Source organism: Pinus tabuliformis, chromosome 7 (assembly GCF_031772625.1).
Source record: "Pinus tabuliformis cultivar Carrire ecotype Pingquan chromosome 7, CPIR1, whole genome shotgun sequence".
In the NCBI taxonomy this organism is placed as follows: domain Eukaryota; kingdom Viridiplantae; phylum Streptophyta; class Pinopsida; order Pinales; family Pinaceae; genus Pinus; species Pinus tabuliformis.
In genome coordinates, this window is record NC_142293.1 from 2,015,348,338 (window position 1) to 2,015,361,150 (window position 12,813).

The following is a 12,813-nucleotide window of genomic DNA, read 5'->3' on the forward strand; positions in this document are numbered from 1 at the left end:
TGCTTTTTGATGAGTCAACAATATCTTTGACAAAGGGAATTTTCCCTATGTCCTCTAACATCAAATCAATACAATGGGCAGCACAAGGTGTCCAAAATAAAGTAGGATGCCTGTCCATAAGCATTCTACCAGCAGCAACATAATTTGCAGCATTGTCCGTTATGACTTGGACAACATGTTGTTCACCCACCTCCAAAATAAACACATCCAGCAAATCACATAAAGTTCTTGCATCTTTGATTTGATGAGATGCATCAACAGATTTGATAAACATAGTCCCCTTGGGACAACTAACCAAGAAGTTTATAAGGGTTCTCCCCTTTTGGTCAGTCCAACCATTTGACATAACAGTGCATCCTGTTTGTGCCCATGATGCCCTAAAATCCTCCAATCTTTGGGTGCAGTCACGCTTTTCATCTTGAAGAATCCGGCCTCTGAAATCATGATAAGAAGGGATTTTGTACCCCGGGCCAACACTGGCAATAGCATCAACAGTAGGTTGGAAAAATGGATTATTCCTTACAATGCTGAAAGGAATATCACTCCAGAGGAGAAATTTTACCATCAACCTGTCAACTTGTCCTTTTTCAGTTCTTTTTAGCATTGAACCGATAGATGGTTGTGAACCAGGTGTGGTTCGAGGAACAAAAAATGATGATGTAGCTACCGGATTGACTGATGCTACAGTAGAACCAGTGCCACTTGGCCCACTTCCTTCAGCTGACCTTTTTAGTTGCCTTTTGAGTTCTTCTTTGGCCTCTCTAGTGTGCTCTAATTCTCCCAATGCTCTCATGGCTCTTTGGATAAGTTCAGGATTTGTATTTATACAGGGCCCCACATCATGTCTAGGGATTTGTGCAAGGTGAAACTTCAACCTGTACACCCTCCCGCGTATGTCCTTTCCACACAACTTGCAATTCAAGTTTTGTCTATCATTCGGAGCTTTAGGTTCACCATATTCCCAGAAAGGATCCAATTTCCTTGGCATGTTTGTTTTTGAATTTTGAATTTGCAAACCTATGGGAAAACAAGGATTAGGAAATAGGAATTTAGGATTACAATTTAGCATTTACAAAATTACAAGTTACAAATTTCCAGAATCCAAAGTTCCAAACCCAAGTTACCCAACCAAATGGCAAATGCCAAAAACAATGAAAAAACATAAACAATGTTCAAAAAAAATGAAAAAAAAAAAAATTGGTTCCCATAGTCATACCAATTTACCCATCCCTAATCAATGAAAAAATACAAAAAATTCTTTAAAAACAATGAAAACAAAAGGAAAATGGTGCCCATATAAAGTTTCCCAACCAAAAACAATGAAAAACAATGTTTTTAAACAAGGAAAACAAAAAAAAATTTAATCTACATACTGTTTTTATGGAGAAATTGGTGGTCTCCTCTTGAATTTGTCCTACAATCCCTTAGATTTCCTCACAAACCCTCCAGCTCCTCTCTCCAACACCTTCTCCTCCTCCTACGTGCGCCCACAGTGAAAATGAACCAAAAAAAAATGAAATTTTCATTATAAAACTCGCTGACCCGCGCCCCCGCGCTTTTTTGCGAAAAAGGCGCGCTTTTTTCGGAAAAAAGCGCTATAAAAAAGTGCCGCTTTTTTCCCATAAAAAGCGCGATTAAATCGCCAGAGGGAAAAAAGCGCGCGTTTTTGAAAAAAGCGCGATTAAATCGCGCTTTTAACAACACTGGTTTGTAGTTTGATCCCCCGTAGGACAATATTGTAGCTCGATAGATCCATCTTCTACAAGTTATCTGATGAAATGGCAATTTACACCGACATATTTGGTACACTTATGGAAGACTGGATTGTCACGTAACATGTTTGTTGGGTTTGTTTGTTGCATCTGCATATCTGAAAGCATCCACCTGAGCCAAATTGCCTTGACGCTCCTTTCATTTCTCCTTGATATTTTGCTTTTGTTGATGAAAGGACTACCACATGTTGCTTCTTGATGTTCCGTGTGACTGTACGCATGCCAAGGCTAAAATCATATTTAGAAGTGGATTTTTTGTCATCAATATCACCTATGCAATTTGAATTTGTATACCTGCACAACACAAGATCTTTGCTTTTGCTATATAGAATGCCAAGTCAAGTGCCATTTTGCATATCTCAACACTTGCTTTGTTGTTGTCCATTGCTCTACCTTTGGCGTTGTCATGAATCTGGAAATGAAGCTCACAGTGAAACTCAAATAAGGTCTAGTGGCTGTCAAGCTATCCACTAGTTGCTTTTTGTTAGAATCAAGCTCAAAAATGAACTGAAAATCACTTTCCAGCTTGCTAAAAATTAAAATTTTGCATAAAAATAAAATCTAGGTATTGATCCCTTTAGTGAGTAAACATTTCCAGATTGTATTATCTTTCAACTTAATCACTTATTTTTAGTGTTGGGTTGTTATTATTGATCTTTAGTCGTTGCCCTAACATTTCCACCCCTAAATCCAACTTCAAAGAGTACTTACAGGATTGTGGATGGGCCCAAAAGGAGGTTTAGCTTGCTGTTTTCTGTGATTTTCTGTAGTTTTATAGATCTGATGTTGCAGAGCAACAAACTTGTTTTTTGTCTTCAGCCATTTACCAAGGTCCACAACAAGGTATTCATCTCTATTTTAACAAGGGCTTCTAAGTTCTAACAATCAACTTTGTGCATGTTTCAGGCCTTATATTTTGTAGTTGGTGTGTTATTCTCTTGCTGGTCTACATTTTTGTGTAGTCAACTTTTTCATTTTCAGATCAACAAGGCCTTTAAAATTAGCTCCTAGACTCTATCATCCAAGTGGTATTAACAGGCACTAGTCTATTGACCATTGTTGGATGGTATATTGTGTAAGGAATCCTCATGTTTCTTCTTAGGAGTTGGCCTAAAGAGTGGGGACTTGTGTTGAGGTGACAATGAACATTTGTCCTATGTGGTATCACCATAGCATCTAGTAAGGACCTTATCAATACCTGTAATTTGGGCAGTGAGAGGACTCTTTGTGCTCTCCGAGCTTGCCCTGCATTAAATATCCTCAATGTTGCTTCCCTACCTGGTAAGCTCTGCAAACTCCTTAGATCTGGTGCTGAATGTCTGGAAGTCCATCTACCAATTTCTCGTGTCAACTGAGAGAGGTATGTCAAGTTGAGGTGCCCATAGTTGTAATGCCATAGGGTACTGATGTCAGATGCACTCTTAGTGGCTAGGGCATGCTTTTTGACCTGTCTAGTATTTGTTGTTCTGAACAACTCGTGGTCTTCCACACCAAGAGCAACAATGTTCTTGGTGTCCTTCTCAACTTTGTAGCATTTGTGATTGCTAAAGTTGACATCTAGATGGGGGTAATACTTGGCACATAGTAGACATTGAGGAACATCAACATAGTCCCTCTAGAGGAAATTTAGACATTTCTTTTAGCAATGTGATAAACATAAATAATATAAATAATAATAATAATTCATAATTGATGGAGAGACACATGAAAGGACATGTCTCAATGAAAATACGGGACTTCTTATGAAATGGCAGTTTGACATAGTATATATTATGTGGCCATCATTTGTAAATCATATCATATCAATTTTATTCATACATTTATATTTATTATTTTATTGTCATAGATATCTTTATATTCCATGCCTTTTGGATATTTGATTGGTGAGCCATATTTGGTATCAGAGCTTCGTTCTTTGATCCCGACCTTGGCCACTAGACCTTTGGTGAAGGTCCATTTCCCTTTGCAACGAACCATTGGCTTTTGTCATGCTATTATTAGAGTCTTGTTTCTGATCCTAGCCATTGGCCTTACAATTATCAAATAGAGTTTCTTTGTCTCAGGTCTTTAACCATAGATCTACTTTTCGCCATTTAAGCTCAGAAAACTCCATTGAAGAAAAGTATCTCGCTGCAGATAAAAAATTCAGAAATTAGAGGAAAAAGAAAAGTCACAAGAGAAAGAGTCAGACAACTGTACAACTACAAATTTTAAAACCATATGATCATAGGGTTGTACAATTACAAGTGCTCTACAATAGAATTAAAAGATTAAAACGATTTCATTGTAGGGCTGCACTATCTAATTGGAGTTTGATATGACTTAATTGGGTACCTTATGATATATAATTGTAGGTTCAATATCACCATACAATCTACCTTGTACTGTACAACCACAACACTATTTTTGTCTTCTGCAACTTGTTTATCCATACAATTTGCTATCGTTCCATACAGACTAGCTGTGCCTTCATTTGTCCAACTACTACTGCTTTCTGTACACATTTTCTGTTGCTGTTGTACCTGCAGTAGTCACCATATCTACTGCCGCCACACGTGCTGCTGTTAATGCACCATACAAATTTTGTGCATATATTTCAGTGCAAATTTTGTACAGTGTGGTTTCAAATAACCATCAATTCTCTGTTGTGATCTGTACGGTCTGTTGTGTACAATCGATACAATTACTAATTGTATATTTTTTCTTTCTTTTTGTTAAATTGTGCTGTATCATCTGTATTGTCATAGCTATAGATAATTTAAGTTCCATATATTTTTAAAATTTTAATTCAATATCGTACTCCACTTTCATTCATTGATTCATCTATCCGTACATTTATGTACACACCGTACAGAATAAACTTCTACCGCTGTCAAGTGGTATGGACACGCCCAATAGGGAGTCATCATGACCTATCGAGGGTCAATTCAATTAAGGGAAAGGGGTTTTTAAAAGTCCAATTCAAAGTCTAAATCAAAGCGTCAAATTATTCCTTTTCAATAAAAAATAACTAAATAACTAAATAAGGTTATATAATGTGGATAAATACCGGGGTAAATAAAAACCCTTTCATATAAATAAGGAGGAGAGTTATTTGATAAAAGCTTGTTAGAAAATTGTGAAGGATATATATATGTGTGTGTGTGTGTGAAAATTTGAAGTTAAAAAATATTATTATAAAAGTTAAAAAGGGTTACTTTTAAAGTCTAAGCTCAACTCGAACATAAAAGAAAACTACATAATTCCATTTCTAACAGAGGTTTTGAAGTACAAAAGGGATAATTTGAAAATGAGGAAAAATGATTCTCTTATGAAGGTTGCATAATCTCATGCTATGAATTATGCACATTAAAAGGGATTATTCAAGAAAAAGAGATTAATATCGTTATTAGTGAGAACTCGGAGAAAAAATACATTAATGTCGATTTGGCAAATCAATTATTCATTCCAAAATCAAATATAATTGAGAGTAAAGATGCTTCTTATTTCAAAGCACAATATGAAATTAAGGACTCGCAAGTAATAATTGATGATTATGAATGTATATCTCAATTTAGTGTTGCAACTATGTCTAAATAAGAGATCAACATAATTCTCGGTTTACCCTGGTTTGAAAAACTGGGTATCTTCATTTTAAACATAGAGCTTTTTTTTTGATATTTCCCTATAAAAAGAAAATGATGAAATTCCGTCACATTACAATAATACCTTCATCAAAAGACTTAAAAGATATCTTGAAGGTGATCCTTCATGGAAATCAAAAATCAATATCAAGGATCACACTCAAAAATTACTTGAATAACTCAAGATTACAAAGGTTACGAAGCAGTACAATAGAAAATTGGAACAAGAAGAAGAAGATCTTGAGAAGAAGCTCAATTATGGCCTATTAGAACAAGAAGAAGAAAATTCTTACTTGAAGAGTCTTAATCAAAAGTTGCTAGAAGAAATTAGAACATGAAAAAGTGAGAAACTTGAGTATCAAAACATTAAAAGTAAAGTTGATGACTCAGAAATTGAAGAATTTTTATGTTTTAGGCATCGTGATGAAAATATACCTATGCAAATTAAGAAGCTTAAGAATGATAAACATGAGCCATATGTTAAAATGCAAAAGATTGACAGTGATAAGTGAAAGTGCATGGACAAAATACTAGCCCAAACTCTAGAGTCTACCCCCCTCATTAGTCCTCACTCCTCACCCAGTTCTTGGCTATTGCAGAAGCTATATAAATAAAAGAACTTCCAAGGAGAATTCCACCTTGGACCTTATAGTCCTAGGGCTAGACTATACATTCATTATTTGAAAAAGTAAAAAAACCATTTTATATGCATTTTTCAACTATAAATTAGGGTTTACATCTAGGGTTTTTATCGCTGTTATATGTGGCATTGGAAATTGCTGTAATTTATTCTCTTGTTTACTCATTGAATAACCCTAATTTTCACTTGTTTATCATAGATTCTGGGTTTGTTTTCTTATTGTTGCTATAAAATATTTGCACATTGTAAATTGCTGATTAAAACACTACTTTATAGCAACAAAGTGTATTTCTTGATTGCATGTTTTTGGTTACCTATTTGAGCCTCTTTAGGTCTAACTAACCCCTCTAGGTTTAGCCATAGATACCTTTGAACTTTCTCTCTTGAAATTACACCTGAAAGTCATCCAAAACCCCAATATTGCATACTTGTCCTTGGGTGATTCTTGTAGTAGAACCCTTGGGGGGTATTTAGCCTAAAATCATTTGGATTACCTAATCTCTGAGATCTGCTAGGGAAGTGTCCCTTGTGGGGATTGTATCCAATCACAAAAGTAGGGGACTTGTTACTAAGGTGACAGTGTTAACTAATCCCATTGTTGCTTTCAATTTAGATTGCTTGGTAAGGCTTTGCACTAGGTTGCTGGATTTTGGAGTTACATGGTCTAAATATGTTTCTTTTTTATGGAGAAAAGCCTGAGTCTTCTTAGCTGTTTCAACCAATAGATTTTTAGTATAATAGCATATACGAAAGATGTTTAGCAGCTGGTATTTGATCAAGAACATAACAGACATTGCAAGAATACTATTGTTATTGCAAAATGTTTGAGTTGCAAGGGGATACATTACCTTGTAATATATTTATCTTCTTATATGTTGATGTTTTGGGTAGCATCAGGAGTATTCTCATGTGTGGTGCAAGTGGGCTAAGTGATGGGGCTTTGTACCCATAGACCCGTGGTATTGCACCCTTTGGAAAAGTATAAGTACAAGGGTGAGTGATTCATTCTTGTGGCTTGGCAAGAGGGCTGAATGGATAGAGAGCACCGAGCAGGGCGAAGAGGGCTGGAAGGGCTGAGAGGGCTAAGGAGGGTACAAAGACGTACAAGAGCACGAGACATTGAGAGAGCGATTCTCTTAGCTAAGCAAAAGATTTGCATGAGTAATATTGCAAGTTTGCTGTGAGTGAGATATTCAGTTGTACTGGGTCCGAGGAAAGAGCACAGAGCAACAAAGGAGATCCAGATCAGCCAGATCAAGGACAGATCTAGGGCTTTATTGCCGAAACAGATCCAAGGAAATTATTGTATATGTAATTTCCTCGAGGGCCATTATCCCAGTAAGGGTGCTTGAGTAGGTTCCGAGAAGAATTTAATGTAGAACTGTTGTTGGGCAGAACTTGTGTGTAATATGGTACTATACATGATCTAATTGCCGGTTTTATAACTTCCATTGTTCTAAATTTGTTTCTGGTTAGACACATCAATGTGTTTCAGTTCATTAGCTTTGTAAAGTTAATAGGATGCTGTAACCAGATCTGGTGTGTGTGCACAGAGTCTAGTGCCCAAAATCTAATATTGTACAGGTGTATTCTCTACTACTGTCTAGTATTTACCTCTCGGGTTTACTCCTTTGTACATATTGTTATTATTATTATTATTTTGTATCGAGGATATGGCTTTGACACTCTTGCATTGCTACTATAGTTGGTTCTACATTTTAGTCCCATCGAACAAATTTGGTGATTTGTGTACATTAATACATTTTTCTCTTTCTTTCTTGTTTAACATAATATTGGAATGGTATCTCAAACTTGCGAGAGTTTTTTAAGGAGCCAACAGTAAAGGTTGTAAATGCAGGTTACCTGCCTTTACAAATAATTACAGTTTAAAGATTCTATTACATTTTGAATGTCAAGGCATCAAATGAAACAAATAATATGAGGGGGTCATCGAAAGGCATTGAACAGCCAGTCAAAGGCCCTGAGGATTCATAGGTAAGTTGGATTCGGGAATCAAGGATACCACAATCTGGGACCAAGGATCCTTGTTAACAGACCACAGAATTTAGAAATATCAGGGAAATTGGACCGTAGTCAAGACTAGGCAATTGGTTCTCCATCCTTGATTCTCAGCTGATAGTGATCCATCTTTGTTGATAATGCTGCTTCATGCTCTTAGTCCATATCATCCTCCATATATACCTTGTTGGTTCACACAATGGCTGTCATTTTATTTGCTATCTTTCTGATACGATTCTCATACTTTGGTTTTCCCCCTGCCGGACTCCTTGTGTCTTGCTTCTATATCTCAATTGAGTTGTTCTAACCAAGAGGTCCTCGACTGTCCAGTGCCTTAAAGCGGCAGTGATCAGGGATTAAACATTTTAGATAAATGAATATGATTCTAACACTATACGTAGAATGGATGTCTTCAAATGGTGTCATGCCATACAAAGTGTCAATTGGGTCACACTAAAATAAATATACATGGATTTGTATGAGAGTCACATCTCCGAGCCACCTCCATTGTCAGTCAAAATGGTCAGGTGTTTAGCTACTATGATTGACGTTGTCAAGTAGGGCTCTTTGTAATAAAGCACACATGGATTTATATGAGAGTAACTCATACAGGCACAAAACAGCAATGCGAGTACTCACATACAAGAACATGAGCCAGCAATTGTGCAAGTATGAGAAGGGAGGCGATTGTTGCAATGTAAAGGTATGCTGAACACTTATTTGTATTACAAAATTATGGGGAGAGTAATCAAAGTTGACCAAGTCTTAAATAAAATAAATTAAAGTGTGTAAGCAATCAATTTAGACTAAATAAACCAAGAGATAACTACAAAATGCAAAGTGTGCCAAGGTAGAACAGTGCGATTATCATACACAAAATACAAAGTTTGCTAAGGTGGACAGCACAATTATCATACACAAAATACAAAGTGTGCTAAGGTACAACAGTGCAATTATTATACATGTTCACACATGCATGCTAAACTAAGTCTCATCAGTCACATCTTGGAGCCACCACCATTAGGAGACACATTGGTTAAATTCTCATCTACTGCAGGTGACATTGCCATGGCGATATGATCAGGAACTTATAAGTCTGCCGCCAAATTTTCTGTACCTTTTGTGCTGACTGCAAAATCTAATCATCTAGTTAGTGATGAAAACAATAAATAACTTAAGTAATCTCAAAGTTTCGTTGATTGATGGAGGAGGGAAAGTGTATTAGTAGGTATCAATTGTGGAAGAATCTTGGATGTTGCACAAGGTGGGTAAAAGATTTTATGTACCAGAGAATTAACATTATGGAGTTATATTTTCATGCCGTAGAATGCATGTCATAGCATATTTGAACTAATTTTTGTAGCATTTGACAATGCTTGTAGGAGTGCGTGGCAGAAATTATACAACTTGCAAGGCAACGCAACATTCCAATTGTTATTGATGGGGTATATTGTTTTTCCTTTTTAAAAAAAGATAAGACATGTTGACTTTTCATATAGAAATTGAATTGCACACTTTAATTTCTATGGGTTCAGCCAAGCAATTGTCTCTTTGTGATTCCTTGCCTGTTTCAACAGGATGGACTATTTCTTGTCACGAATGATCCTGAACTGGTGGCTGGTTATCCTCTAGCCATCCTCACGCCAAATGTAAATGAACACAAACGCTTAGTTCAAAAGGTGATGGAACAAAATCTGAATCTTGTAGGTGGAAAACAGGAAATAGATGAGAACGACGCTCCACAACAATTACAAAATCTGGCTAGACGGTATGATCTTCATGGACACTTTAAATTTTCTATTTACCACTTCTTTTTGACTTACATAGGTTCTCTGTCATGATTAATTAGAATGGGAGGACTGACAATCCTGCAAAAGGGAAAAGTAGATCTTATCAGCGATGGAAACACAGGTATGAACAATGCTGAGTTGAGCAAACCCGGTGAAATGCTTGCTGTCCAAGATTTGGTTGAAAATGCCTGAAGCTGGAAATAATAAAGGAATATTTGATTTTTTGTATGCTTATCCTTTTTAGTATTTAAATGAAGCTTTAAGTTACAGTGTGTAGTTCATTGAAGTTCAAGGAAATCATAGTCAGCCACTAACCTGGGCATGGCTTTGTACAGTCTATGGTGTAAGTATGTTTGGATCTCCTCGTCGGTGTGGTGGTCAAGGTGACATCCTTTCAGGCAGGTTGGTCAAGCACCATTTCCTCTCAGGACTAGGGAACACTTAGTATACATAATTATAAGTTGCTAGTTCTCTAGATGAATGGCAACCTTGTTCAAGTTTCTTTATGTTGTTTTCATTTGTGTTATGAATAAAATATATATAAAACAATCTAAATAACGTAAACAATAATAATCATAATTAATGATTAATTAATTAATTAATTAGTAATTAGTTAATGAAGAGGTATGTCCCCAAGGACATGACCGTTCATAAAGGGACACCTGCCTAGGGTATATAAGCAGGCCCTCACCCTCATTGTAATCATCTCACTTGTATTCAAATATTCTTGTATATAATTACATGTCTTACAATGGATGTCTTTGTCTTCGAAGTATTCTGAAGGTTTCCGCTATGTATACGAACCTTGTTCGTTACATTAGTATCAGAGCATTCCTCTGAGTATACCAACTTTGTTCATTACATTGGTATCAGAGCATTCCTCTGAGTATATGAACTTTGTTCGTTACAATTTGCTTCTAAATTATTGCATATATTCTTTTAACATGTGACCATGAATGTTAAAGTAATATGATTGTATGCTTGCAATGGAACTTAGTTTGATTATCAAATAGGTTAAACAATGTTTAATATTTGAGGTATAACTTGATGGCTGTAGTCTTAGATAAGATCGTTTTGAATGTCCACAAATGACCAAGTGACATGTCAATCAGAGTAGAGATTATAGTCAATTGCCACATAAACAGTGAGAGCATCTAGAACTTTCCTAGACCTAAAATAATATCAAAGTACAAAACATTTTAGTGCATGGTTACTCATAGTTAGACACCATGGCTAAAATATTTGAGGGTGGAAAAAATACTTAATCCACTCTAGTCAATTAATGATTTTTTCTAGCAAAATTAAATAAAATTCCTAAGCCAGTAAATTAATTAATTTTGAGTCAAAAAATAATTTGAGAGAATTAAATTATCTCAGAGTGGAAAATAATAAAAAATTCGTTGGTCAAAGGTTTTTTCTTTGGAGGACCCCCACCATGGGAAAAATGGATTCTTTAAGAAAATTTGACCCCTTGGACCTTGGTGGTTAAGTCAAAGTCAAATTTTTGAGGATATTAGTCCAAAATATTAATTTTTGGATTAAAAAAATGGTTTTTAAGAGAAATTCGAAATTTTCCTAAAAAATAAATGATCGACAGTGAAAATTAAAAGAAGATCAAGTTATTTTCAACGGATGAGATTATTTTGATGAGGATCAAGCCAACTATTATTTCCACTTGGAGGGGTTTATTTCTCTCTCATTTTCTATATAAGGAAGCTACTAAGCTCCTCTTGTCATCTTTGAGTTTGGATAGTCTTGAAAATCATTTGTAACTGAGCGAAGCTTTGCTGGATATTTTTTTGCACTTAATAAAAAGTCTTTGGGGTTCAATTCAAGGTGTATCTCATTTGCTGATCTATGGTATGTGCTGGATGTTTATTTGATATGCTTTGAGCTATAATATTGTTGATTATTTTTCAATTGCTGCATGACGGAACATTTATTGGTATAGGTATTGTTGTGGCATAGATTGTCTAGGCACCGCGACAACACTCATATCGGGGGTTGTCACCTTGATCCCTGATCTCTCCGTTTAAGCTGTCTCCCTACAACAAGCTAGGGGGGGTAGACCCTGTGGATAAATGGGATGAAGGAGAACCAGTTGGGAATCAACCAGCTTGGGAGACATAGCGAGGCAATCAAATACTTCAAATTTTAAATGAGTCAATGGTCCAAGTAATTGATTATCAACTGCTGCTTAGGAAACAAGGATATGAAAATTGTTTGCAATTCCACAATATAAATCTTAACAATCACTTGAAAAAAAAGGTCTAACATGTAATGAGCATTAAATAAATTAAGCAACAATGATCAATTCCACTAGATGCACAATGCATTAGCAATTAAATTTCAGGAGAGACAAATACCTAACCAGCTCAGATCCTAGAATTTAAATGATTATGCTCAATGACCCAAGTCTAGGAAATTCGCCACTTTCAAATAGTTAATCTTTAGATAAAAATTTAAGCACACTTAACTATAGAGAAATGGCAAACACTAATACCACAAAAGTTCACCTTTAGATTTTATCCTTGATGAATTCGATTAGTCTTAGGAAAACTTTTCGATGTGCTAAGCAATACTAAATGTGGTAAATGATTAATGTGACCTAAGTAAATCAAAAGATTTTTTTTTAAATGCGAAAAATTCTTTTGATTTAAATTTTTCAGGAAGGCCCACAATCGCATGACAATTAAAAAGTGAAGACCCTTCCTTTTTTTATTTTTATTATATATATATATATTTTTAGGATTTATAATTTTTAGATTTTTTTTAGGATTTTAGGTTTTTCAAATGTTTTTAGAAAAAAAAAACTAAATTGAAATTTATATTATTATTTTTTATTTTAAAACCCTAATGAAATGTAACTAAAGAAAATTTAAAGAAAAGGAAATATTTAGAATCTAAACTAACCTTAATCGAAAATGCTAATGAAAAAGAAAGAAAAGAAATAATAAATCTAAAATTAC

General features: G+C 35.3%; 1 protein-coding gene across 2 annotated transcripts in view; it reads left to right on the forward strand.

The window, feature by feature from the left end:
- The window catches only part of LOC149256570 (pfkB-like carbohydrate kinase family protein), a 138,318-nt gene that overhangs the window by 23,965 nt on the left and 101,540 nt on the right, over positions 1-12,813 (forward strand). For both annotated transcript variants that reach the window (XR_016267281.1, XM_089460784.1), the window contains exons 5-8: positions 9,437-9,499; positions 9,632-9,822; positions 9,904-9,965; positions 10,180-10,246. Coding sequence is in view for 1 of the 2 variants with exons in the window: in XM_089460784.1 (XP_089316910.1) it covers positions 9,437-9,499; positions 9,632-9,822; positions 9,904-9,965; positions 10,180-10,246 (383 nt within the window). In the remaining variant the exon portion in view is untranslated. The remainder of the gene's footprint in view (positions 1-9,436; positions 9,500-9,631; positions 9,823-9,903; positions 9,966-10,179; positions 10,247-12,813) is intronic.